The sequence below is a fragment of the Lithobates pipiens genome, unplaced genomic scaffold (assembly GCF_037356315.1).
Source record: "Lithobates pipiens isolate NorthernLeopardFrog02 unplaced genomic scaffold, aLitPip1_a1.2 Scaffold_18, whole genome shotgun sequence".
NCBI classification, from domain to species: domain Eukaryota; kingdom Metazoa; phylum Chordata; class Amphibia; order Anura; family Ranidae; genus Lithobates; species Lithobates pipiens.
The window spans coordinates 284,543,587-284,570,677 of record NW_027507758.1 but is presented as its reverse complement, the minus strand read 5'-3'; the positions used below and the strand labels follow the sequence as shown (position 1 = coordinate 284,570,677).

Genomic DNA, 27,091 nt, shown 5'->3' with positions numbered 1-27,091 from the left:
TATATTTGATGCATCTCATTTTAGTATAGCAGCTGCTGACCATTGTTTTAGCAATATTTTTTCTGTGTGCGAGGGAGGGATACCGAACATAGTTTTTTTATCTCTCATTCTTTTATAGGAACTGAAGACAGTTGCAGTAGAGGCCTGGCAGAGCATCAATAGGGATGAAACCCAGCGTCTGGTGATGTCTATGCGTTCCAGACTTCAGGCTGTAATTGACTGCAAAGGATTTGCAACCAAGTATTAAAAAGTGAAAGTTTTATGGATGATTGTTAATCTGTCCAATTACTTTTGGTCCCTTAAAAAGTGGGAGGCACATATACAAACTTTTGTAATTCCTACACCATTCACCTGATTTGGATGTAAATACATTCAAGTTAAAGCACATCTTGTTTGTTTCATTTCAAATCTGTTGTGGTGGTGTATAGAGCAAAAAGGATTACAATTGTGCCGATGTCCCAATATTTATGGACCTGACTGTACATATTGAGAAATGTGCAGTTTACTTTGAACTGGATACAATTCCTTAAAACTAAGGACTTTAGGTTACATGACAGTTATAAACAATGGATGGCTTCCTTTCATGCCATGCATTGTATACAATTGTGTTGCTAGATGTGATTGGTCACAGTGATCACATGGTACAGACAGGGCCAATTACAGTCCATCTGTAACCATGCGATTAGCTTTGGCCCATCACAGCTAATCATAACAAAAGACACTAAATTAACTGGTTTCATTCAGTAAAATGGTTGCTTATACCAATGCAATTCATTGGTATAAACCAGGGATTTGCAATTAGCGGACCTCCAGCTGTTGCAGAACTACAAGTCCCATGAGGCATAGCAATACTCTGACAGCCACAAGCATGACGCCCAAAGGCAGAAGCATGATGGGACTTGTAGTTTTGCAACAGCTGGAGGTCCGCTTATTGCATAGCCCTGGTATAAACAATCATAATGTGTAAAGAAAAAAAAATCTTATATTATTATATAATAGTTATATCATATAATTTTTTTATTTTTTTGGTATTTGCTTGAATTGGAATGATACCCTCATGATATTATGATGGTTTGCAATAAATGGCTCCACATATGTTTTGGTGATGCCCATTACGTCAAAACCCACTCACAAACTTTGGACCTATGCATCCAACCCCTACATTTTTCTTATCCAACACCTTCTGATGTTTGTCACATTCTCCATAGCCCCCTTTTATGTGTTATTTTTGTCACCCTTTTACTGTATGTGCAGTACCATGTTTATGGCAACCCATTATGGGTTAAAGCAGGCATGTCCAAAGTCCGGCCCGCGGGCCAATCGCGGCCCGCGGTCTGGTTTTGAACGGCCCGCCTGGTTGTTTAAACACATATATCTTTTGTGGCCCCCGGAGATCTCCCAGCGCCGGGGCCACAAAAGATATATAGTCCGGCTGCCTCGGAGGGAGGAGACGGGACGAGTGCTGTGCACACAGGAGGAGAATTTCCTGTTTACACGGCAGCTGTAATAGGAAGTCCCGTCTCTGCCATTGGATGACTGTACTGTCCATCAAAGGAGGCGGGACTTTCTCTTAAAGAGGCCGTTGTGTAAACAGGAGATTCTCCTGTAAGATGTCTTTGGCGCTCGTCCTGCCCTCCATGGCTGCACTGATGGTAATGGTAGCTGCATTCCTGGCAATGGTGAGTGAATTCCTAGCAATGGTGGCTGCATTCCTGGCAATGGTGGGTGAAATTCCTGGCAATGGTGGGTGGAATTCCTGGCAATGGTGGCTGCATTCCTGGCAATGGTGGCAGCATTCCCGGCAATGGTGAGTGAATTTCTGGCATTGGTGGGTGCATTCCTGGCAATGGTGGGTGCATTCCTGGCAATGGTGCCTGCATTCCTGGCAATGGTGGCTGCATTCCCAGCAATGGTGAGTGAATTCCTAGCAATGGCGGGTGAATCCCTGGCAATGGTGGCTGCATTCCCGGCAATGGTGGCTGCATTCCCGGCAATGGTGGCTGCATTCCCGGCAATGGTGGGTGAAATACATGGCAATGGTGGCTGCATTCCTGGCAATGGTGGCTGCATTCCTGGCAATGGTGGCAGCATTCCCGGCAATGGTGGCTGCATTCCTGGCAATGGTGGCTGCATTCCTGGCAATGGTGGCTGCCTTCCCCGCAATGGTGGCTGCCTTCCCGGCAATGGTGGCTGCATTCCCGGCAATGGTGGCTGCATTCCCGGCAATGGTGGCAGCATTCCTGGCAATGGTGGGTGAAATTCCTGGCAATGGTGGGTGAAATACCTGGCAATGGTGGCTGCATTCCTGGCAATGGTGGCTGCATTCCTGGCAATGGTGGCAGCATTCCCGGCAATGGTGGGTGCATTCCTGGCAATGGTGGCTGCATTCCCAGCAATGGTGAGTGAATTCCTGGCAATGGCGGGTGAATCCCTGGCAATGGTGGCTGCATTCCCGGCAATGGTGGCTGCATTCCCGGCAATGGTGGCTGCATTCCCGGCAATGGTGGCTGCATTCCCAGCAATGGTGGCTGCATTCCCGGCAATGGTGGGTGAATCCCTGGCAATGGTGGCTGCATTCCTGGCAATGGTGGCTGCATTCCTGGCAGTGGTGGCTGCATTCCCGGCAATGGTGAGTGAATTCCCTGGCAATGGTGAGTGAATTCCCTGGCAATGGTGAGTGAATTCCCTGGCAATGGTGGTTGCATTCCCGGCAATGGTGGTTGCATTCCCGGCAATGGTGGCTGCATTCCCGGCAATGGTGACAGCATTCCCGGCAATGGTGAGTGAATTCCCTGGCAATGGTGGGTGAATTGCCTGGCAATGGTGGGTGAATTCCCTGGCAATAGTGGGTGCATCCCTGGCAATGGTGGGCGCTGCATTCCTAGCAATGGTGAGTGAATTCCTAGCAATGGTGGCTGCATTCCTGGCAATGGTGGGTGAAATTCCTGGCAATGGTGGGTGAAATTCCTGGCAATGGTGGCTGCATTCCTGGCAATGGTGGCTGCATTCCTGGCAATGGTGGCTGCATTCCCGGCAATGGTGGCAGCATTCCCGGCAATGGTGGCAGCATTCCCGGCAATGGTGGCAGCATTCCCGGCAATGGTGAGTGAATTCCTGGCATTGGCGGGTGAATCCCTGGCAATGGTGGGTGAAATTCCTGGCAATGGTGGGTGAAATTCCTGGCAATGGTGGCTGCATTCCCGGCAATGGTGAGTGAATCCCTGGTAATGGTGGCTGCATTCCCGGAAATGGTGAGTGAATTCCCGGCAATGGTGAGTGAATTCCCGGCAATGGTGGGTGAATTCCCTGGCAATGGTGGGTGAATTCCCTGGCAATGGTGGGTGCATCCCTGGCAATGGTGGGCGCTGCATTCCTAGCAATGGTGAGCGCTGCATTCCTAGCAATTGTGGGTCTGCAGATAGACACTGACCCTTGTTTTGCTTCACAGTTCTTTATTTAAAATTTTAAGTTTTTTTTTCCTGAAGCTTCCCTCTTAAAGTGAAGGTGTGTGTTATACGTCAATAAATATGGTGTATCCAAATAATACACTTGAGTTCATCTATTCACCACACACAGCCACAAAGGCAAGGGAATTCTTGTTGGGCCGTGTATTAGTGCTCGGATGGACACGCTTAGACCGAATTTTAATGGTTCAAAGAATGTCAGGCAAAATGGTCGGCGCTCGCGCATGTTCAGGTCATCAAATCTGGCCCTCTTTGAAAAAAGTTTGGACATCCCTGGGTTAAAGAATCTGCACCTCCAATATGCAGACAGTGACCAATAAACAAAAACATATGCCCAGAAATCCCTTCTATAAAAAACAAAAACACCAGAACAAGCTCCCAGCTTAAAAATATTCTTGTCCTGTGGGACCCCTAAGACAACCAAAAACATATGCATCCTTAATCCCCCCCCCCCCCAGACTGAAACCCACATAGTGTCCACAATTCTCTTTGACAAAAATCTTCTGAAATCTCATCCAAATTGAAAGACACCTGCATGTTCTCCATTCTATGAACCAAATAACCAAAAATAAACAGCAACAGACAACATATGACCAAAAACAGGCACCTACATTTCAGCAACCCTTCTGGACTGAGAAATACCCATATGAACCCTTTCCAGGACTGAATGACCAGATACACCCAGAGTAATGAATGTACCTATTCTATTATCTGACTGACAGCCATCTGTAAAAATACCACCCACCAAACTGACAATCTCTCACGCCATCTCAAAACTGAGGGCTACTAGAATTAACTGAAGCTAGATGGCCATCTACACCCCTCAGAAAGATCAAGACAACACTGGGTTGAAGGTAAAAATGTGCACAGTCTCATGAATTATTGCCACATGAGGAAATCACACGGCATTTATAAAGAAATATATATTTCACTTTAATACATTTACTTGAAGAAAAAAAAACAACACACATGCAATTAGTGTTTAACACCTATACATTATATTTTATTGCACACATCCCAATCTTTCTCCATTTTATTTTTTACTGGAATGGGTACCATTGTCCTAGATACATCAGAAGTCATGTGTATTCTACAGTGGCCTATTGTATGTGGTTTGGTCATTTATTTCTTTTAGATTTCTTTTCATCGTTCTTTTTGAGGAATGTGATTCCTATTTCAGTGACATCATCTCCTTTTAGTCTGTCTTGAACAAAAGTGACTTCAGCAGGTAAATGAATCTGTAAAGAAAAAAAATCCCAGATGATACAATCTTATGCATCTATAGACAACATGACAAGAGAAAAGGAAGCAAGAAATAATAATAATAAAAAATAAAAACATTTTTTTTTACTGATTTTCTAACAAAGACTTTAATCCCAGTCCAATGGATTAGGCTGGATTCACACCTATGCCTTTCTTGTGCTTTTTGCATTTTGCAGATTTGCATTACATATCGTGTTCCATAGGAAACAATGTTAAATGGACTGTAGTCCAAATCTGCAAAATGCGAAAAGCACAAAAAATGCATAGGTGTGACTCCAGCCTTAAACTTCCACTTATTTATTAAGGAAGTGAAGGCCAAACTTCATCCAAAATCCAAATTTAGTTTTGAATATAGTTCACTTTCCATCAAATTTTAGTTTTAATCTTTTTTTTATTAATGTTTTACCAATATAGAAATAAGTACATACTGATCATGGGCAGATCATTAATAGTACAACCGATATCAAGATACAACACGGTAGGAGAAAAAAGACAATATGCAGCAAGAGTCAATGAACCATTCCCATAAAACCCTGCCGGGTCAAAAACAAAACTATTCCTTGTAGAATAATAGGCTAGTCAAACTCGGATTCTCTGTCCACTATGTGGAGACAGTAAAATGGAATCAAAGTTGCGTATAGCTAAAAATCGTTATCCAATCTAATACAGCTCCATGGAGGCCTATGCAGTGTTGTGAACCTTTGGAGAGACATAGGCGATAACAAGTTCTCCAGATCAACAAAAAGCCAAGCATTAGGTAGCTAGCCCAATTGAAGAGTGTAAATGGTCAAACGGAGCACCACAGGTGGAACAAGGATCTTAGAAATGGGAGGGGGGGCTATGACTCGGTGAAGTTAACATTGTAATCTATTAGGATTTCATAAAATAAACAAGCAATATATTTTGTTACTTAAAAGGAGGGGCTACCAATATGTATTTATTTTTCCCAAAGTTCCACTGAAAATAATCTATAGATGTTAGTCAACAGTTTAATGACTTATAAGCTTAAATAAAATAACTGAAATAAAGTTGCCCCATAATTTCCTGGTTTTCATTTAAGCCTCAATAACACAATACTGCACAGAAGAAGAAACAGGGTAATATCCTGAACGTAGGGATGAAGAGGATTTTGTGTGACTACTACAGGGATTCCAGTACCAGTCTTGGATAATAATAATAGTAACAGCACAACCTACCATTTCCAGAGCTCCTCTCAATACCCCAGAGAGAAGGTTGCAGTAGCTGAGTGATGGTCTGCCAGATGGAAGCTCTTCCACAAAGTCTACAAGTGGATTTTTATCCAGTATGAGAGAGAATTCATTTCCACCATCATTACCACCTATCGTAGAAGGGGTGATCCCAAGGTACATTTTAAAGGCCACCTATAATTAGAAAAATAGTCAGTTAATACCTGCTGAAAAAGGAAATATTGCAGAAGTAGGAAGCCCGAAAAGAGAAGAATCTGACACATGGATGTGGATGTGTCAGATTCTTCTCAAAATTTTACTGCTACTTATAATTTGGCAGGTAATAAATAAATCATTGCCCAAGGGTTACTTTAGTAACCATAAGCATTTCTGTATTGGGTTAACTTTTAAACTTAAACTACTAGCTGTGGTGAAGGATCTGTTTAATTTAAATAATACATCTATTGTAAATGGTACTGGCCGCTAAAAGTAAAATATAAAGTGTGAATTATTAGACCTTGAAGCATATCTGCTATAAACATACTGTCATACAAAATAAGTGTCACCAGTTTTATAATATAGCCCCATTAATGTCTAAGAGTGCTTACTGTGCAGGCACAGCCAGTGCTGAAGATTATTTTATCCTAAGGGAGATAAAACATGGAGGTGGGTTTGTATGGATGTAAAGTGTGTATATAAGGATGACATACCAGGTGGTCACTGTGTGGTCTTCCTAGTGATGTTTTACCTTGCTTTCTAAGGTTGGATAAGAGTATAATAGGGATTAACCGATAAGTGTCCTCATCAGACATTGTGATCTATGTGCCTTTTATACCAGTGTAATTTGTCCATGATGTGCTCCATGAATCCCGTAATGTTACAATTATTATCCCTATGGCTGCAAAGCTATCCATAAGGAATTAAATGGCTTAATTAGTAATTTATGACAATGCCTTAAACAAAATGAGGGACAATATTCATATTCTGCAAAGGCTTTAGATAGATGCTTTAAAAACAGCTTTATTAGAAAGTGACATCAGATCCGTATGGAAGAAACCTGACAAACTGGTTTGTTCCTTTGAAATTTTCATGGTAACTCCAGCATATATTTGTGTGTGGAGATTGACTTTTGTCTGACTGCATTCACGTCTCTAACATCTCTAACATGGAAGCCTTGCAAAACCTTCTAAAATTATGTGCAGAAAAGAAATATGCTATCGGTTGTGGCTTTCTGACACTTATAACATTGGGCAGCCAGCAGTTGTTTTCACCGATTGTGTTCCAGTGTCCATGCAATGAGCACAATCTTATGTATGGTTTTATTTTTCTCTTAGCTCCAGCAGTTATACTCACCATCCTAGGTTATTTCTTGAGTAGCAGGACTTGGAAATTCTTTACCGGCTGCTGTCTAAACCCAGTGAAGATGTGCCCCAATGGGAACCGATGTCAAGGTCTACGTGTCTTTGTACAGCTGACACGGAAAGCTCTTATAGTTCCTGTCATATGGATTTCTATAGCCTTACTACATGGATCTTTCTATGCATGTGCCATGAGTGGCTGGCAGAACCCGAACTATATCCAGTATCTGTGTAAGTACAAATCCGAACAATGCCAGAAGCAGCTTTACAAAGTGACCTGTAACAGAACAGCAATGCCTGGCAATGAAACACAAGAGGTTGTTCTGCTTCTTCATGCTCAATCTCAGGTACGTACAAGAAAACTCTAGGTCTCTTTAAAAATTGCATTTATTAATTAAAAGTACACTTTTTAACTTGTACCTACAGGTAAGCATATTATAAGGCTTACCTGTAGGTACAGAGAATATCTCTTAAACTTGCACTTTTTAGGAGATATTCACATGGATGCAGCCGGTGACATCACGTCAGAGCATGCGTTCTGAAGGGATGGCATACCTATGCTGTACCTTCAGAGCTCCGTGCTGGGGGTTCCCATGTGCATGCATGGGAGTGATGTCATCGCGCGCTGGCCATTCAGGCAGCCGAAGACTGCAAAAATGGTTTGAGACTGGGTGCAGATGAAAGCACTGGAGAGCCATGACAGCACTGCGCTTGAGGGCCTGAGTGTAGGTAAGTCTGTCATAAAGTGCTAGTATGGGGTGCAAATTTGGAAAATTATGACTTAAACCTGCAGGGGGCCTGATTTTTAAATGTATTTTTGTGGTGGTTTACTACTGTTTTAAAATATTGAGGCTTATACCATCCAGATCAAATTTTGACATCACATCTACATTCAAAACACCTAAAAGGTTACATGAACTTTGGCAATGCCAATGACAATATAATGGTAATTTGGGGTTAAATCCATTTATGCAGGCTCTTTACATGTTTGAGGGTTGATTTATTAAAATCAAATAGGCTGTTGACTTTGCAAAGGAATTTGCACCAGAGCTTAGTGAATGAGGTGTAGCCCTGTTAATTTCCATTATCCAATATCATGCAAGCAAAAATTGTGTTTTTGTTTTTTTTATTCATTGGGTTTGGGTTGATTTGGCTAATCTTTGCAAAGTGAAACTTCGCTGCATTCACCAGGGAAAATTGCGGAGTGCAATTTCACTTTAGTAAGTCACCCACATGATGTTGAAGAGAGTTCAGAAAGTTTTGACAAGCAGTGGATTCATGATTTAGGACTGAATGGGGCAGTTCTGCATTGTAGATGTGGCACCACCCCTGCAGGAGCCACTGGAAATCTTGGGTCCTCTGCTCTCTCAAGCCTTATGCAGCATACACATGAGCGGAATTCTTGTCGGACTGAACTCCCGAAGGACTTTTTGATGGTGTTCTGACAGAGTTCTGCCAAAACAGACTTGCCTACACACATGATCACACCAAAGACCGATCGTTTATAATGCGATGGGACTAGAAAAAGGAAGTTCAATAGCCAATAGCCAATAGCTGCCCTTGTGTCATTTTTGTTTTGTCGGAACAGCATACAGATGAGTGGTTTTCTTGATAGGAACTGGTCCCGGCGGAAAGATTTGAAACATGTTCTATTGCTACTTTCGTCAGAATTTTAGAAAGAAAAAGTCAGATGAAGCTCACACACGATCTGAATGTCAGACAGAATGATTCCCTCTGACCTTTTCGGCTGGAAAGTCCGGTCGTGTGTACAGGGCATTAGGTGAAGCCTAACCCTTGTTGACATCACCAGAAAACCTTGTCTGGGAACTCCCAGCAGACATACAAAGATTACACACGCTGCCCTTTCAAAATGATAAGCAGACTGACAGATTAAAATCACAAATATAACAAGGTGGATTTGTACATCAACATCGATGTACATAAACTAAACAAAAACAAAACAGATACAGTACAATGCACCTAACAGGGGTACCTCTAAAGTCAAACCCAGCATATAATGCAGTACTAGGAGCATAAAACAATACCTCTCAACCTCTCAAGTTACCAAAAAGTATTGTAAAGAGATGTGACAGGTTAAGTCACTTGAGGGCTCTTAAACAATGGGTTAAGCTCAGGCCTTGAAGATTTGAACTCAATAACAGCAACCTAGTTCTACCCTCAGGAAATGTAATGACCTAGACAGTCTTTATGGTGAGCTTCTTCTGGCAAAGTTGGGGCCCTTTAAAACACTGGTGCGCAAAAAGGTGAAAAATTTATGGGGGGGGGTGTCATTCAACAGCAGTCTAGTGTAAATTTAGGCTCAGTAAGTATGTAATAGCCTTAGTGCAACAATGCAGAAGGTAAGGCAAGTTCAAAGGGTAGTTGGGGTCTAAGGACCAGGATAATATGTAGCAAGGGGGGCAAATGGAAAGTAAAGCAAAGTTAGCATTCTGGGATACTTAAGGCTTGAGGCTCTGTATTTGGCTTTGATGGCAGCTGCTTACTGATGGATGCAGTAGTAAGTGAGACAGACCTCTTGTAGCAAGTATCATTGGGATGAAGTGGCTCAGTCTAGACTGAAGGAAGTGTTAACAACTAATGACAAATGTAATGCAGGTCAGAGATCCTTTTACTAGATTCTTCTTCTGCAGTCCTCCAGTGTCAGCAAGTGGTCTGTATGGTGGGGCACCTTTAATCAGTGGCACAGCAGACAACAGCAGATGCAATGGCGGCTTCTATATTGCATATGCCCGCTTTCAGATCAGGCTCCTGGTTCCAGAGTCTGACACAGCAGTCAGCTGTCTCTCTCTCTGACACTGCACAGCTTGGCACACCTTAGTATAGTTTAGCCTGGCACACCTCAGCTCAGCACAGCTCAGCTCTCTCTCTTCCAGGTTGGTGTGCTTCCCCCAACTGTCTGGCTCCTTCCTGGGCTTTTTTCTTTTATATGGTCCCTCCTGCTCACATGTGCCTTATGGGCCTTATGCCCCGTACACACGAGCAGATTTTCCATCAGAAAAACTTGAATGGTTTTTCCAACGGAATTCCGCTCAAGCTTGGCTTGCATACACACGGTCACACAAAAGTTCTCTAAACTTTCAACTGTCAAGAACACGGTGAGGTACAACACTACGACAAGACGAGAAAATGAAGTTTAATGCTTCCAAGCATGCGTCAAATTGTTTCAGAGAATGCGTAGGAATTTTGCGCGTCAGAATTTGCACAGATGATCGGAATTTGCGATCAGAACTTTTTCCAGCTGAAAAATAGAGAACCTGCTCTCTGGAATTCTGCCAGAAAAAGTCAGATGGAGCATACACACAGTCGGAATTTCTGACTAAAAGCTCATATCCGACTTTGGCTGGCAGAATTTCTGATCGTGTGTATGGGGCTTTATAGTTAGGGCACGTGAATGGCTGTAGTATGGATCCTTCTTCAATACTTCATTTTCCAGACTGCTCCTGGCAACTATATTTCAGTCACAGTTAGGCAAGATTAATTGGCAGTGCTATCTGGACAAATAAAGTTCTGCAATTCAGTACTATTGCCCAGTGTTAGCCTAGAACTGACTAAAGTCATCATTCATTAAAGTGGAAGTAAACCCATCGATTTAAACAGTAAAAAAAAGGCATGCTGGGAATGCTAACTGCACATTGGCTGTGCTCTCAGCCAAACTATCAAACCATCCAATGGCTGGTGTCATAACGAATCACATGTGCAGCACCATAGCAGTTGAAGATTAAACAGAGGCAAAGATGGCAGCTTCCTTGGCTGAAAACGATAGGGGAGTTTACTTCCACTTTAATTGGATGGGAATGATGTCACTGCAGTGCATGCACAGGAGTTTCTCTCGTTTTCAGCATTGCCCAATTTCTACAACGAGCTGCGGGTGCACAGTTCATTGTACAGAGGCGGACAGGCAGGTAGGTCATTTTAATGCAGAAGAGACAAAGCATGTCTCTTCTGCATTCTAAATCCATCAACATCAATGTACTTCAAGTCACTTTTGCATTCCTATTGACTTACATGGAGTGAAAAGCAAGTTCCAACAAGAACAAAATTGCATGGCCACAGGCCTAACTGTGTTATTGTGGCCACTGGCCAGTATGATGTTATCATGCACATTCCATATTATTCACTGCATTTAGACTCATTTATAGCCCTCTACCGCCCCTAACTTAGAGAACCTTAAATTACATTTTCATGAATGTATTTTATTTTATTTTTTTAAATGGAAATTGTCATTTATTGATGTTAGCAATACATATAGTATAATATTAATACATATAGTAAGTTAATTTGTGCTGTCTAATCACTTGAGATGCTCTCAGCTCAGATGTATAGAGTCTTTCAGTAAATTTGAGCAAGCTTATCCAAATGTATAATATGTTAAAGCAAAGATTTTTTTAACCGTTTCCCTGCCAGAGCTGTTTGTGCATTTTTGTGCATACATTTTAAGCCTAAAGATTGCATAACCCCCCAAACATTATATATTTTCTGACACCCTAGAGCAGTGATTCTCAACCTTTTTCCAGTCCGGGTGACCTTGAAAAGTAGTGTCAGTCTAAGGCCTGGTTCACATTACTGTGTCTCGTAGAGACAATTGCGCTCTTTCCTGACATGCAGACAAATTCTCTACTCTTTAGGGGTGCCATTAATTCTTAATGGTACTCCACACATTGGTAAACTTGCGGTGTTTTTGGTGTGGCACAATTTTAAAAAAAGGATGGCGACTTCTTTACCTGCATTGAAATTAATGGACTGCTCTGCACGCAGCATGCAGCATGCAGCCATACAGATGTGACCAAAGGGCGGTAAAACCATGTGGTTGAACTGTTTTTTTTTTTACCAAGGGTTTGGTCACGTGTGAGGTTGGGGGGGGGGGTAAAGCCATGTGGTTGAGCTGTTTTTTTACTAGACCCAACTGCTTCTCCATTAGCTGTAGAGGCAACAACTAGGTGTGTACACATGCAGTGGCCATGGCTAGAAATATACCCCCAGGTGAATGGGGCTGCACTGCAACCACCCCCCAACTGTGTGTATTGCAGTAGGTTGCAGTGTGGTGATGCTGCACGCAGAGAGCTAAAACAGGTGGTCACCTGTCAAATGTTTCTTAAAACGCGATCTGAGCATGGATTGCTTTTCAGAGGAGTGGCAGTCCTTGCTACTATTATGAACAAGCCCTAAAAAAAGCAGTTCTGATAGTACAGGAATAGGGGTCAGGATTAAAAAGTAATATACATCCATACTGTACATACACACAGACATATAAACACACATACAAACATATATAAATACAAACACACATATACACTCAAAAATGTAAAGCGCTGCGTAAACTGTTGGCGCTATATAAATCCTGAATAATAATAATATACACAAAATAAAGCACACACAAACACACGTACACACAGATACAAGCACATGTATATACACACACACATATGCAAATACATGTAGACACACACATATACACAGCCTATTAAAAAGTTGCAGTACAGTGCCTTCACTCACAGCTGGGTACTGCACTGTAGGGGGAGGCAGAGAGCACAGCACACACTTCTTCCTTTGCTTTCACTTTGCTGAGTGCATTCGCTGGCTGACCAAGCTTGGCTTAGAATCGGGAGTTCGGTCTCATCAGACAGCTTTTCTCTACCAGGATGCCACAGCACCCCTGAGGATCTCAGGCTGCACCCTAGTTGAGAAAGGCTGCCCTTGAGAATAAAACAATGGTATTTCCAAACAATACCATACAATAAAACAATATTAATGCAATGGTTTAGGAAACACAAAAGGCTCTCACTTTTGCTTGCGCTGTGATATGTAACATCTGTAGCGCAGTGGAAGTTTTTGTGCATAGACAACCCTGATTCATGAACTTACATATGTATCATATGTATGTGCATGTACAGTATGTGGGGGGTGGAGGTGTTTTTTTTTTTTTTTTTTTTGGGGGGGGGGGTTTAAGTGCTTTTGAATTGTAATTTTTTTTTTTACACTTTTTTTTTAACTATACTTTTTTTCTTTTCATCACATAAGGGACAAAAAGTGTGACAGGCTCACTTTAATGATACACTAGGGGTAATTTCCCTCCAATGAATCTAAAGTAGTGCAGATCTCAATGCATTAGAGTCTTTCCAAGCCAAAGAAAGAGATACCCGAAAGTGACATTTTGCACGTTTGAATCAGCAAGGAGGGGAGGAGAGCGGACAGACATTCTTTGGGCATCCTACCTTTTACCTGGCAGCACCTGTCATGGCAGTCCTGGGTGCCCCGATGGCTCTTGGGATGGGGAGGGGGTTACAGGGGGTGTGCAGAAGCTTCCATCCAGTTAGCAATCGGCTTGCCACCAAATATACACACAGTGCAGCCACTGGGAGTGTGTGTAAAACTCCATGCTCCTACCAACATGGTATATGCGTCAGTAGCAGCGAAAGGGTTAAACACGTAATAGACTGATTATTAAACTATAATTAGAGATGCAAATATTTTATTTAGTCTTGTAACTTTTAAGCTTCATTTAATAATGATTACACCTGAGTTATAGAGTACCGAAGCTGCCCTTATCCTTTAATGGCCTAAGGGAAAAGACTTTAGAATAATCATAGCTATGACAGTGTCTAGAGGTTATATTGCTTTATATCCGGCATTAATTATGTCACTCATTAAAAAATAAAACATAAAAAGAAAAACGAACATGTTTTACAAGGTAACAAATAAACACTATTGTTTTGTCTTTTTCCAAAATCTCATTAACTCTAATGTTGTTGGACTTCCAAGACTACAACAAAACTTTCCTTCTTAGGTGTAAATGTTTTAAAATAAGTTTGTGTTAGGAAAGAATGCCCCCTATTTACTTCCCACACACATCCCACACAGTTTTTACCTGAACTCATATCTAGAAAGGTCTTCAGATTTTCCAGAGGAAAATACATGTTTTGAGGTTCTCTACTATGAACTTTGAGCAGATGATATTTACCTACCACCATAATATATTTTTTGATAGGACACTTGAGTAAATATCTAGATGTCTAAAGACATAGGATGGGTCCTCTGTTCTTTGCCTCAATCTTCTAAAGAACCTCAGCCCCTCTGACACACCAGGCTGAGTGTACAAACATACAATAATACAGGAAATTACTGAAAGCAATAGTACACAATAGTAGTGCTATATCAACAGACACCAAATAGGGTTGCCACCCTTTTGGGATTCACCCAGACAGTTTGGGTTTTGAATCAAGTGTTCGGGTTTCAGGCAGACTGAAACCCAGACACATTATTCATATTGGGCTGTGGCTCCCCAAGTAACCAAGATAGTTACCAGGATAGCCACTGTTCTCTGTGGCACGCTATGCGCACCACATTACTACTCTACTTTGGGCACCCAAAGGTGTCCCAGGCCACTAAATTGTTCGGGTTTGGCTTGAAGAAAAGGTGGCAACCCTAGCACCAAACCAGGTAGTAAAGGAAAACTTAATATATTGTCAACCAGTATGGTTGGCAACTATACAAGCATAAAATGGATTAACGATGATAATAGCACAATTTAGCATACAAAGTGATTATTAGTAAAGCTACAGCCACCAGCTGAAAACGGTTGATTCGGCAGGAACCAGTCAACTTTCGGCCTGTGTGTGTACAGCTCCTCCACATCTTACAAAAATGGGTCTCATGACCGGCTTCTGATGAACAAACATGCTCGAAATCCAGAGTCCAATCAGCACTTACAGCCAATGGCTGCAAGCACTGATCACTGTGCTCTGGGAAGTCCCCCCGTCAGAACACAATAACTCAGTGTGGAGATTGCAGCACACAAAACTAGTTTTGTCAACCCGCCGGGTTGACAAAAATAAACTTCCCATGTGTACCCAGCATTAGGACTAGGCATAAGTTGACATTTAGCATCCAGATCAGCATATACAGTAGCAAGGCCACCTCAAGTGCAGCAGTGAGCAGTATTAAAGCTTAATCTGTCGAGAGCTGGAGCTATACTGCTAGAGCACATTTATGGTGGTGATGCTCATTCTAGACCAGGGATATGCAATCAGCGGACCTCCAGCTGTTGCAGAACTAAAAGTCCCATGAGGCATAGCAAGACTCTGGCAGCCACAAGCATAAGACCCGGAAGCAGAGGCATGATGGGACTTGTAGTTTTGCAACAGCTATAGGTCCGCTAATTGCATATCCCTGTTATAGACCTTTTGAGGTGTTTTTCTGAGGGCTATTGTTGGGGCCCTTTAAGAGCATTGGTGCACCTAACACAGGTCCCAGTTAGGCAGCATGTACAGTATAGATATGGTATAGTCCCACCAAAGGGAGGAAAATTATCTGTCTGCAAGCATTGACACTTTAACGACCACTAGATGATCATGCACTTTATGCTTTATGCACTCCTGGCCTCTGCACTTTGTACATTATGCATTTCTTACCCCTGCGATCTGTGCATTACCCACTCATGAGCCCTTTGTTCTATACATTACATAAACATGACACTTGCACTCTATAAATAACACACTTCTGATCCCTTATGACAGGGGTCTCAAATTGGTGGCCCTCCAGCTGTTGCAAAACTACAAGTCCCATAAGGCATTACAAGGCTGACAGTTACAAGCCTGACTCCCACAGGCAGAGGCATGATGGGACTTGTAGTTTTGCAACAGCTGGAGGGCCACCAGTATGAGACTCCTGCCTTATGATAAGCTTTAAGCCCCTCCCACTGTTAACAATTTTGCTACATCCACACGCTACTTCATTTGGCTGCCGTCTCAAACTACAACTCCCAGGATTCTCAGAGCTCTGTATAGAAGTCTATAGACTTAGCTCCACCCTTGCTGGCTGGAGGAGAATGGTGCAGCATAACATCAGTATCTCAGTAGAGGGAGAGAAGAATAAAAGGCAATGTCTCCTTCTCCACACTGCTGTAGCCCAGCATCTGGCTACAGAGAGAAAGGCTGTATTTAAGTATAATGGCATCTCATAGGGCATAGGTGTATGAAAGCTACAGTTCCCAATTGTGCATTAGCACTTCTAAGCCTTTGCTTATATAAATATTGTAAACAGCAAAGAATTTCTATAAGAGGGCCATGTGGAGAACAAAAAATACAGACTGATGATTCTGTGTAGCAAGCTTGTAATCCTTTGAACACCCAAAGATATGAAATGAGTTTAACACCCCAAGACTGAGAGGCAAGCACAGCATTCTGGTAGCAGTGCCCAGTTTGGTAACAACCCTGTTTCGGAATAAATGTCACCTTTTGGTGACATTTATTTACACTGTAACAATGCATCTTCATTCTAAAATGTCCTTTCCTTGTCCCCTTGAAGTGATTTTCGCATCACGTTCTTCACTTCATCATCATCATCATCTACTTTTCACTCCTACATTACCATGGGGGCCATGAGAACTACCATCACTGCTGCTAATGGCAACAGTTTGAATTGCTCTGTTCCTCCAATCCCTTTTGTAAGTCATACTTTTCTTCACCCTGCAAATACTGGACATTCCTTTACTGTACATCAATTCATCCGTCTACATCTGGAGAAAAAGCTTTGAACCATCCACAGTTTATTCTTTTGTAACAATGGAGACAAATAAGCCACCCAGCCCCATGATGTCATTGTGGAATGCTACTTCTTTTGTGACTATGTCAAAAAAATGCACAACCTTTATAATACATGACTGTCAGATATAGGTGGGCACAGCCTATTGCATTAGGTTGTGCACCTTAAAGCTCAAGCAAACGTGTGTCTACATATATATGGTGTCGGCACGGAGATTAATCTCCCTCCCGGCACAGTGAAAGAGAAGTGCATAAGCGATTCTCTTATGGCAGAGCTGGTAAGATAGAGATCTTTCTGAATCTTCCCACTGGCGCACAGAGAGATAATGCTAATGTGCATGGGGTGATTAGGATGTGCCCAGGCACATCCGGTACACCCTGTGCGCACGCCTATACAATTAAAATTACCAACCCAATTACCCTCATAGCATTCAGTTAGGAGTTTGACCTTTACACATTGACTAATGGAATAACTAAACTCATCATGTTTCCTGTTATCTGCCACTAGAAGTAAGTTTATTCTCTCCCACAAGGCAGTTCTGCTTAGACATGCTGAGCCCTGAAGTGTCCCACCCAAAGTAAGGGAGTGTAACACCAATGATACACAACCCAAACCTTGGAAAACTTGTCATACCGTGATGAGGCTCAGTCAGGAAATCTAAGATCAACTTTCAGGTAACAACGTAGTTACAAGGCAGAGTCTCAATAGTTAGGATATTATGGGATTATCCAATAATAAATGTCAAATTAGCATCATCATCAGATGCTGTGTCCTAAATATATGCATATGATATTTCCATGAATCTGGTAACACTGTCCCAACAACTGTAAAATTATGCCATAATAAATTATACAGCCTAATTAGTGACTGGTGACAATACCCTAACCAATAAAGAACAGTATATATTCTGTGAAGTAGTTTTGATACATATTAAAATTGGGTTTACAAGAAAGTGACATGAGATCCTCATAGAAGAAAGCTTGATAAACTGGTTTCTGAATTGTTATAATGACTCCAGTATGTATTTGTGCTGGTAGAGTCAGGCCCCATTCACACCTCACCACACCACATGAGTTTTTTGTAGCTTGAAGCTCCAAAATGCTGGGGGAGAAAAAAAATCAGTTATTCTCTATGGAGATGGTTCATATCTCCACTACAACTCGCCTGAAGCTCGAAAAAGTTCTGGAGCTTTTTTTGTAGCTCAAATTGGGCAGATTGGTGGGTTTTGGAAGTGTTTTTTGTTCCATAGAAATTAATGTAAACCAATGGCGGCTGGTGCTCAACATTTTTCGCACCCTATTTTCCGAATTGAAAGTGGTCAAATGAGCGCAAATCCAACTCTGTGGGAGTGGCACCAATTTTGAAAGTAGTTCCTGCACTACTTTTTGCAAGTTCAGGTGTGACTTGCATAGACATCTGTCAGATCTGACAGATGTCTTCCAAGTAGCACCTGAAGTAGAACTACTTCAAGTGAAGTAGCACAATTTCAATGTCACAATTGGTGTGACTGGGGGTCTAAAGCTCATTTACTGTTTGTTACAAATATGTAAATTATTAAATGTCCATATCTTGGTTACAGGTTATTCATGTTAAATACATAACAACTAATGTTAGGAGCAAAAATGGACATTGAATTTGGAGTTATCCCCTTAAAATCAGATGTTGTGCTAAACAATTTTCTATTGGAGGTTATTATAATGCCAAATCTAGGGCAACGCAACGCTGGGAGGAAGGTTACTGTGAGAACTAGTATACAGCTAACAGATATATATCAGACAATGGCAGCTAGCAGCAGACAAGAATTTAGCTTAATCCCCATAATGACAGATCGAAAAAGGAGATCTGTGTGATTTTCAGGGCATAAAGCATTGAGTAGTCAAAACGGTAAAAGCGCTAAGCTTGTGTCTGGTATTGCTATGCACTCTTACCACAAGAGGGCACTGCAATCATTTCTAAAAGTGATCAACGCCTGACCTTTGTGATAAATTAAGTCTTACTACATGTTTTCTTGTAACATACTGTACTTTTAACTTTACAGAAGATCTGAACTCAATCACTAAAATATCATATAAACTTGTATAATGTGTCAATATCATTTTAAAAATAATTTTAGCCACAGAAGGATTTACCACCTTAATGACCAGGCCATTTTTTTGTAATACGGCACTGCATCGCTTTAACTGATAATTGCGTGCTCATGCAAAGCTGTACCCAAACAAAATTGATGTTCTTTTTTTCTCATAAATAGAGCTTTATTTTGGTGGCATTTGATCACCTCTGCGGTTTTTATTTTTTGTGCTATAAACAAAAAAATTTAAATTACAATTTTGAAAAAAAAAAGATATATATATTTTTTTTACTTCCTGCTATAATACATATTCCCAAAAAATATAAAAAAACTGATTTATTCATCAGTTTATGTCAACATTTTTTATGCTACATATTTTTTTTGTAAAAATTTTTTGCAATATGAGTAGATTGATTGGTTTGCGCAAAAGTTATAGCGTCTACAAATAGGAAAAAGATTTTTTAACTGTGGCAGAGCCCCCCCCCCCCCCGCCCCCATGTTTAGGGCATCTGGCAGTTGTAGTTCAAAAGGGGCACTCCCTCACCCCTCCTTTCCTGACCTGCCAGACTGTATGCTTGGATAAGGGTCAGGTATGGATTTTGGGGGGACCCCACACCGTTTTTTTTTTTTATTTTGGCATGAGATTCCCCTTAAAATCTATACCAGACCCAGCAAATATTTTATTTTTTATTTTTTATTCAGCTGTCAGCGGAGAACCCCATTCACAGCTACATAGCTACATAGTAGGCGAGGTTGAAAAAAGACACAAGTCCATCAAGTCCAACCTATGTGTGTGATTTTATGTCAGAATTACATTGTATATCCCTGTATGTTGTGGTCATTCAGGTGCTTATCTAATCATTTTTTGAAATTATCGATGCTCCCCGCTGAAACCACTACCTGTGGAAGAGAATTCCACATCCTAACCCCTCTACACAGTTTAAGGTTAAACCCCTTTTCTTCTAATTTTAGTGAATGGTCGAGTGTCTTATTAAATTCCCTTTTGTGGAAAAGGTTTATCCCTATTGTGGGGTCACCAGTATGAGAGAACAAGCTCAATGCTTGTAACTTTTCCTCATAACTAAGGTCTTCCAGTCCCTTTATTCGTTTTGTTGCCCTTCTCTGAAATCTCTCCAGTTCCAGTACATCCTTCCTGAGGACTAGTGCCCAGAACTGGACTGCATACTCCAGGTGCGGCTGGACCAGAGTCTTGTAGATTGGGAGAATTATTGTTTTATCCCCTTTTTAATACATGCCATTGCTGAGCCTGTCATCTACAAGGACCCCCAGGTCCTTTCCATTCTAGATTCCCCCAGAGGATCTCCACCTAGTGAGTAGATTGCATTCATATTTTTACCACCCAAATGCATTATTTTAAATGTTTCTACATTTTTCTACATTAAACCTCATTTGCCATGTAGTTGCTCACCCCATTAATTTGTTCAGATCTTCTTGCAAAGTTTCCACATCCTGCAGAGAAGTTATTGCCCTGCTTAACTTAGTATCATCCGCAAATACAGAGATTGAACTGTTTATCCCATCCTCCAGGTCGTTTATGAATAAATTAAGCTGATGACTCATCTGTTGCTAAGGATCCCGTGGCCGGCTTCCCGGCCACATTCCTTAACAGACAGATTTTACTGCACCCTGATTGGACAAAGCTTTACCCAATCAAGGCGTAAACTCATGCTTGGACCAAACTGCTCGCACAACACTATTAGTGATTAGCCAGTACAGAATGACTGTTAACCACGCAGTCTCCTGTCACCTACTCCTCAGTGACCTGACTGAAGTGTATGTGATCTGCTTCAAGAGCAGTGGCAAATTTTTGGTGTATGGGCATTAACCCTTCAGCATTCTATACCTGGCATATACACTTTAACCCGTTAAAACTTTATCCCCAGCCTAGGTGCCCCAACCCAATGCATTTAAAAAAGGGCAGAGATATATACCTGGAAACTATAGGCCAGTCAGTCTAACATCAATAGTATGTAAACTATTGGAGGGAATAATAAGGGACTATATTCAAGATTTTTCTGATGAATACAATACCATTAATTGTGCAGTAATCAGCATGGCTCTACAAAAAGGTTGTTTTTGCCAAACCTACCTGTTAACATTCTATGAGGAAGTGAGCTGCCATTTAGATAAGGTAAGGCCTATGGATGTGGTTTACCTGGAATTTGCAAAACCATTCTATATAGTCACACACAAACGCTTAATTTACAAACTGAGGTCTGTAGGCATAGACCATAGGGTTTGTACATGGATGGTTACAGGAGTGCATCCAAAGGGTGGTAATAAAGACTGGCCTAGAGTGGTAAGTGGGGTTCCCAGGGCTCTGTCCTGTGCCAATTGTTTAAATTATTCTTAAATGACATAGAGCAGGGATATGCAATTAGCGGACAGTTAACAATTAGGCATAGCAAGACTCTGACAGCCAGAAGCATGACACCCAGAGGCAGAGGCATGATGGGACTTGTAGTTTTGCAACAGCTGGATGTCCACTAATTGCAGATCCCTGACATAGAGGGTGGGATAAATAGCTCAATCTCAGTGTTTGCTGACGATACAAAGCTAAACAGGGCAATAATGTCCCAGTAGGATATAGAAACTTTACAAGAAGACCTAAATAAAATATAGGGGTGGGCAACTACATGGCAAATGAGAATTAACCACTTGCCAACCATGCTATAGCTGAATGACAGCTACAGAGCGGTTGTCCAGTTCTGGGAGGCCGTCATATGACGTTCCCCTGTGATCACACCTGCTACAGCGTGTGGGTGGCATGCTCTGTGACCACAGATTGAGATAAAGAGCCAATCAGCAACTCTTTACCAGGTGATCAGCTGTGTCCAATTACAGCTGATCACGATGTAAACAGAAGTCGGTTATTGGCATTCCTTTCCTCACGCTGTCAGCGTGAGGAGAGGAGAGCCGATAACCTGCTTGTTTAAAAGGGACATATACACTGATAATCAAGGCACTAATTATCAGTGTACTGATTATTAGTTCAGTTCCAACAGTGCCCAATAATGTTGCCAATCAGTGCTCATTACTGCTGCCAATCAGTGCCCACCAGTGCTGCCAATCAGTCCCCATCAGTGCTGCCCATCAGTACTGCAAACCAGTGCCCATCAGTGTCACTTATCAGTGCCGCCTTTCAGTGCCCATCAGTGCCACCTATCAATTCCCATCAGTGCCAAGTATCAGTGCCCATTAATGCCGCCTATCAGTGCAGCCTCATCAGTGCCTCCTCATCGGTGCTCACCAGAGAAAAATTACTTCTTTGCAAAATTGTATAACAAACTATGAAAAAGTTATGTGTTTTTTTTTTCAAATTTTTTGGTCTTTTTCCGTTTATCTAGCAAAAAATAAAAAAACCCAGTGGTAATTAAATACCACCAAATGAAAGCTCCATTTGTGTAAAAAAATAATTAAATCCGGTGTTGCATGACCGCGCAATTGTCATTCAAATTGTGACAGCGCTGAAAGCTGAATATTGGCCTGGGCAGGAAAGGGGTAAAAGTGCCCACTAGGCAAGTGGTTAAAGTGGAAGTAAACTCCCCTATCGTTTTCAGCCAAGGAAGCTGCCATCTTTGCCTCTGTTTAATCTTCAACTGCTATGGTGCTGCACATGTGATTCATTATGACACCAGCCATTGGATGGTTTGATAATTTGGCTGAGAGCACAGCCAATGTGCAGTTAGCATTCCTGGCATGCCTTTTTTTTTTTTAACTGTTTAAATCGATGGGTTTACTTCCACTTTAATGTTGAAAAAGGTAAAGTAATGCACTTTGGGGCTAAAAATATGAACTCAATTTACTCGCTAAGGGGGAACCTCTGGGGGAATCCAGGATGGAAAAAGATCTGGGGATTCTAGTAGATGACAGACAAGCTAGCAGAATATTAGCATGCATAACAAAGATTATTGACTCAGGAAATAAAACTATAATCCTGCCAATTTATAAAACTCCAGTTCGGCCACATCTGGGGTACTCCGTCTAGTTGTAGTCACCAGTCCTCAGAAAGGAGCAAGAGAGTCCAGAGAGGGGCAACAAAGTAATAAGGAGAAGAGACACTTGAGATGAGATATGATAGCAATATACAAATACTTCAATGATGATTCTAGCATAGGGAATTAACTATTCAGTCTCAGGGAGTATAAGAAGACACGTGGTCACTCAATTAAAGTGAATGTAAACCCGATTCATGAAATTTGAGCTGAGCACATATATCTGTAGTGTTTTCCTATCTCTTTTCAAAGCACTATGTCCTGTGGCTTTTTCCTGCTCAGTTCTTCTGTTATCAGCATGATAACTTCTAATAAGTTCTTAGAGACGGGAGCCTGAAGTTTCTGTCAGGGAAGTTGCTATAAATAGATTAGCACAAAACTGAAATATTTACAGGCAAGGTCTGCATGTGTGCCTTTCCTCCAATCAGCTGTCTCATAGTCTCTCACAGTATATAGTAAGTATCCACAAACACAGGTGAATGAGGAAGAGAAATTTCTAACAGGACGTGCACTTTCTAAACAGAAGACAGCAGATATATATGTAAAACTTATGTAGGAAGATTTGTTTCATTTCTCTGTATAATCTGAAGCTATTCACTTCACTGGGTATATGTGAGGGTTTACATCCACTTTAAATTGGAGGAGAAGTGGTTTAACCTTAAACTGCGTAGGTTTTTTTTTACCGTAAGGTGATAAGGCTGTGGATCTCACCTCCACAATTGGTAGTGTCAGCAGGAAGTATTGATAGTTTCGAAAAACTGTTAAGCCTCGTACACACAATCAGATTTTCCGCAGACAAAACCTCAGACTTTTGTCCGCAGCCCTGGATTTTGCCTTGCATACAAACGGCAAGGAATTGTCAGCCAACAAACATGAATGTACTGACATACTACGTGGGTTTTCAGCTCTTTAGTGCCACCCTTTGGGCTCCTTCTGCTATATTCGTGTTAGCAGACATTTGGTGAGTGCCGATTCGCGCTTTTCATTTCGTGCTTTTCATTTAGCGCATTTCATTTCACGCTTTTCATTTTGCGCTTTTCATTTCGCACTTTTCATTACGTACTTTTCATGTTACGGAATGGGTGGAGATAAGGTGTTATTTATTATTGTCCTTGGAGTTATTGCTTTGACTCAAGTCTAGTCCAGGAACAGGAGGAGGAGGATTTTTTTGGACCAAAAATTGGTTGCTTTATTAATCATGACCAATTATGTCATATGCCTTTGCTGCAGGAGCTCCAGGAGAATAATCCTGAGTTTTTTTGGAATTATCTCCGGATAACGGACCCCTGCTTTCACCAACTCTTGGCATTGTTGACCCCTATATTAAGAAGCAGGACACATGCATGAGGCTTTTATTTTATTTTCTGGATGAATAATAATGATTTGATCTGGTATGTTTTCTATATTTTTGGATGCATACAATGCACTTTTTGGTTATCAACAAAGCTTGCTGAAAGCTCTGCAAATGGTTTGTCAAAGTTCCTGTTCACACTATTCTACAAACGGAAGCCAGCGAGAAACAAGCCTATTTATACATTCTACAGCAAAAGTTGCAAATACTGTTTTTTTTCTTCCTATTTTAGCCTGGAGCTCAGTAACATTAGTATACTTCAAATTGCATTATAGGCTATACTAATGAATTAATGTTATGGTTGTAACAGGACAGTGCTGTTCATGATAGTTTAAAGCTAATTGTTTATAATTATCAAAGTTATAAACTGTATGCGTATTAAACCAAGGTTATTTCTCAACTCTTCCTATTGTTTAAAGCCTCCAGGCCATTCATATGAGCAAAGATTCAAAAAGATTTTATGTTCACATAACGCATTTTATTTATGTTATTTTTCTTCTAAAATCCTCTCTTGTGTGGACATCCAAAAGCCCTGAAGCTGTGCCACCATTTTGCATGTGATGTCAGCAGCCCCAGCAGACTCAGAGGTGTCACTCAAGTGACACCCTATAGCATTCCACTTTGTTCTTCCCAGTTCTTCCCAGAGTGAGCTGATCAAGCACAGAAAGAAATTAGACACTCGGAGAAGAGAAGAATGCTATAACATTCAGAAGGAGGACGCTGTGCTAGGGAACTGACTTTTGCTGAAGTAAACAAATTTTTTAGCAAATAAAAAGACAATTTAAAAATCATTTATGGAAAATAAAAACACTTCAAGTAAGCATCTGCAGTACAGATTTTTCTGTGACTTTACCTACAATTATTTAAAGGAGAAGAAAGACCAAAGCTATACTTTTCCTGTGGGTCACAGGTGTGCACTTAGTTCTGCACTCCTGTGACATGTATTCAGCCTGTAAATATTGAACATAGATCCTAATGGGTGTGTTGATTGTCACTTTAAACAATCTGCTAGCAGGCTTCAGCAGGCTTTCAACAAGCTGTCAGCTGATGTCACTCAGATGGTTCAGACTCTGGAGGTATCCCAACTTTAATGTTGGAGCGGCATGTGGCTCAGGCTCTCAATGCGCTGCTTTGAGACTGAGCCAGGTGCTCCCGATCCCTCCACAGCCCAGTTCTCCAGTGAGCACTGGAGGGCAGAGCAGAGAGTAGTGACTGACAGTCACCAGCTCTCTGCTCACTGATGACCTTTACTTCTGAACTGAAAACTGAATGATCGAAGACTGCTAAATACTCAGTTCTCAGTCGTAGAGGTGGCAGGGGAAAGATGTAGCATCAGACCAATTCTGCATTCACCTAAGTGAGTATGAATGTTTGTTTAATTTTTAAATCCTGCACTTCTCTTTATAGTTAGTGACAGGATCTCTTTAAAATATGATATATAACATTTTTTAAGTGCCAGTGAAGAGACAGAAGACTATAGCTATAAATATTTATCTTTGGACCTATGACTATGTTTTATATCCTTTGTATTTGCAGGTTATTGGATGGTGCCTTATAGCTATACTTGCTTCACTAGCACTTCTGTGTGCTTGTTGCTCTAGGTGTCGATCAAATTTAAATTCCGTTCAGACAGTTTTCTGGAAAATGTATCTTAACAAGGAACAAGAGAAATTTGATGAACTGGCTCAGGAATATGCCACCAAACTTGCTGAAAGGAATCTGAGAAGTTTCTTCGAAAACAAAGATCCAGATGAGTTTAAACTGCCAAATAACAAAGCTTGGGAAAAGATTTCAGCATTGTACACATTCAATCCAGATTACCAGTACTATAGCACTCTTCATAGATTTGTTGAGCATGGAGACAATGACAGAGTACAAGAAGTCATAATGGATTTTGCAGATGAACAAACATAATTAAGCTATTTTTTTATTTAATTTTGTTTTATATGAAGAGTGAAAGATGGATAAATAGCTATTTAATCTCTATAAATTGAGCTAGCAGCATTATATACAGTTTTATTGTACTCTACAGGAGCTTATGTACTACACCAGCCTTTCTCAACCTTTTCAACACAGAGGAACCCTTGAAATAACTTTTTGGCTTCAGGGAAACCCTGCCAAAAATTACTATATACACAGAACTCATGATACATTAGTGCGATAGTCAGTGGAAAAATGATCCTCACACTTGTGGGTCATTGGGAATAATTACCCCCTTACAGATAGCCAAAAGGTTCAATGGTGTCAGTGGGGACTCGCTCAAAGAATCTCTAGCAACCTCTGGAAAAACCCTTGGGTTCCATGAAGCCCTGGTTGAGAAAAACCCTGTACTACATTATTAAGCAACTGGCCCAGCTTGAATATGATTGACCTCATCTAAAACAAATTTGGCCATGCATGTGTATAAAGTAAAATATAGGGCCAAATTTTAATAATGCACAGAAGACAAATGACTACATATACAAACACATACATCATCCAGCTACATCCACTGTTCTGCCTATTCAGTATCTAAATAGATATTGATCAGCTGCTGAATTCAGATGCATTCTATACTCAGCCTGAATAATAGGAAATAATACCTAAATCTGCCTAATCTGCATAACTGTGCAATGTACTGTATATATGTAATATATATTCCATTTTTAATTAATTTGATTTTGTACATTAATTATGAATTAGGAAATCCAAAAAAATGTATAAATAATGCCAGTTGATGTTTATAAAGCATCTGTATTGTGCTTTGCCAAATGTTGTGTGGTCTATGAATCTGACCTTCAAGGTTGTCTCAAAATCTATTCGGTAAGTAATCTTCACAATGAC

The 27,091-nt window shown here is 41.1% G+C and overlaps 2 protein-coding genes across 2 annotated transcripts in view; one reads left to right on the top strand and one right to left on the bottom strand.

Annotated features, from left to right (window-relative positions):
• Positions 1-4,439: 4,439 nt before the first annotated feature.
• Positions 4,440-27,091, bottom strand: part of TRAPPC3L (trafficking protein particle complex subunit 3L) — a 92,286-nt gene continuing 69,634 nt past the window's right edge. The window contains exons 5-6 of the mRNA XM_077487076.1: positions 5,924-6,109; positions 4,440-4,702 (exon numbers count right to left, since the gene is read on the bottom strand). Of these exons, the coding sequence (XP_077343202.1) occupies positions 4,583-4,702; positions 5,924-6,109 (306 nt within the window). The 3' untranslated portion in view covers positions 4,440-4,582. The remainder of the gene's footprint in view (positions 4,703-5,923; positions 6,110-27,091) is intronic.
• On the top strand, positions 7,018-27,087 carry CALHM5 (calcium homeostasis modulator family member 5). The gene is made up of 2 exons (XM_077487077.1): positions 7,018-7,619; positions 25,805-27,087. The coding sequence occupies exons 1-2, from the start codon at positions 7,080-7,082 to the stop codon at positions 26,180-26,182; spliced, it is 918 nt and encodes a 305-aa protein (XP_077343203.1). The 5' UTR covers positions 7,018-7,079; the 3' UTR covers positions 26,183-27,087.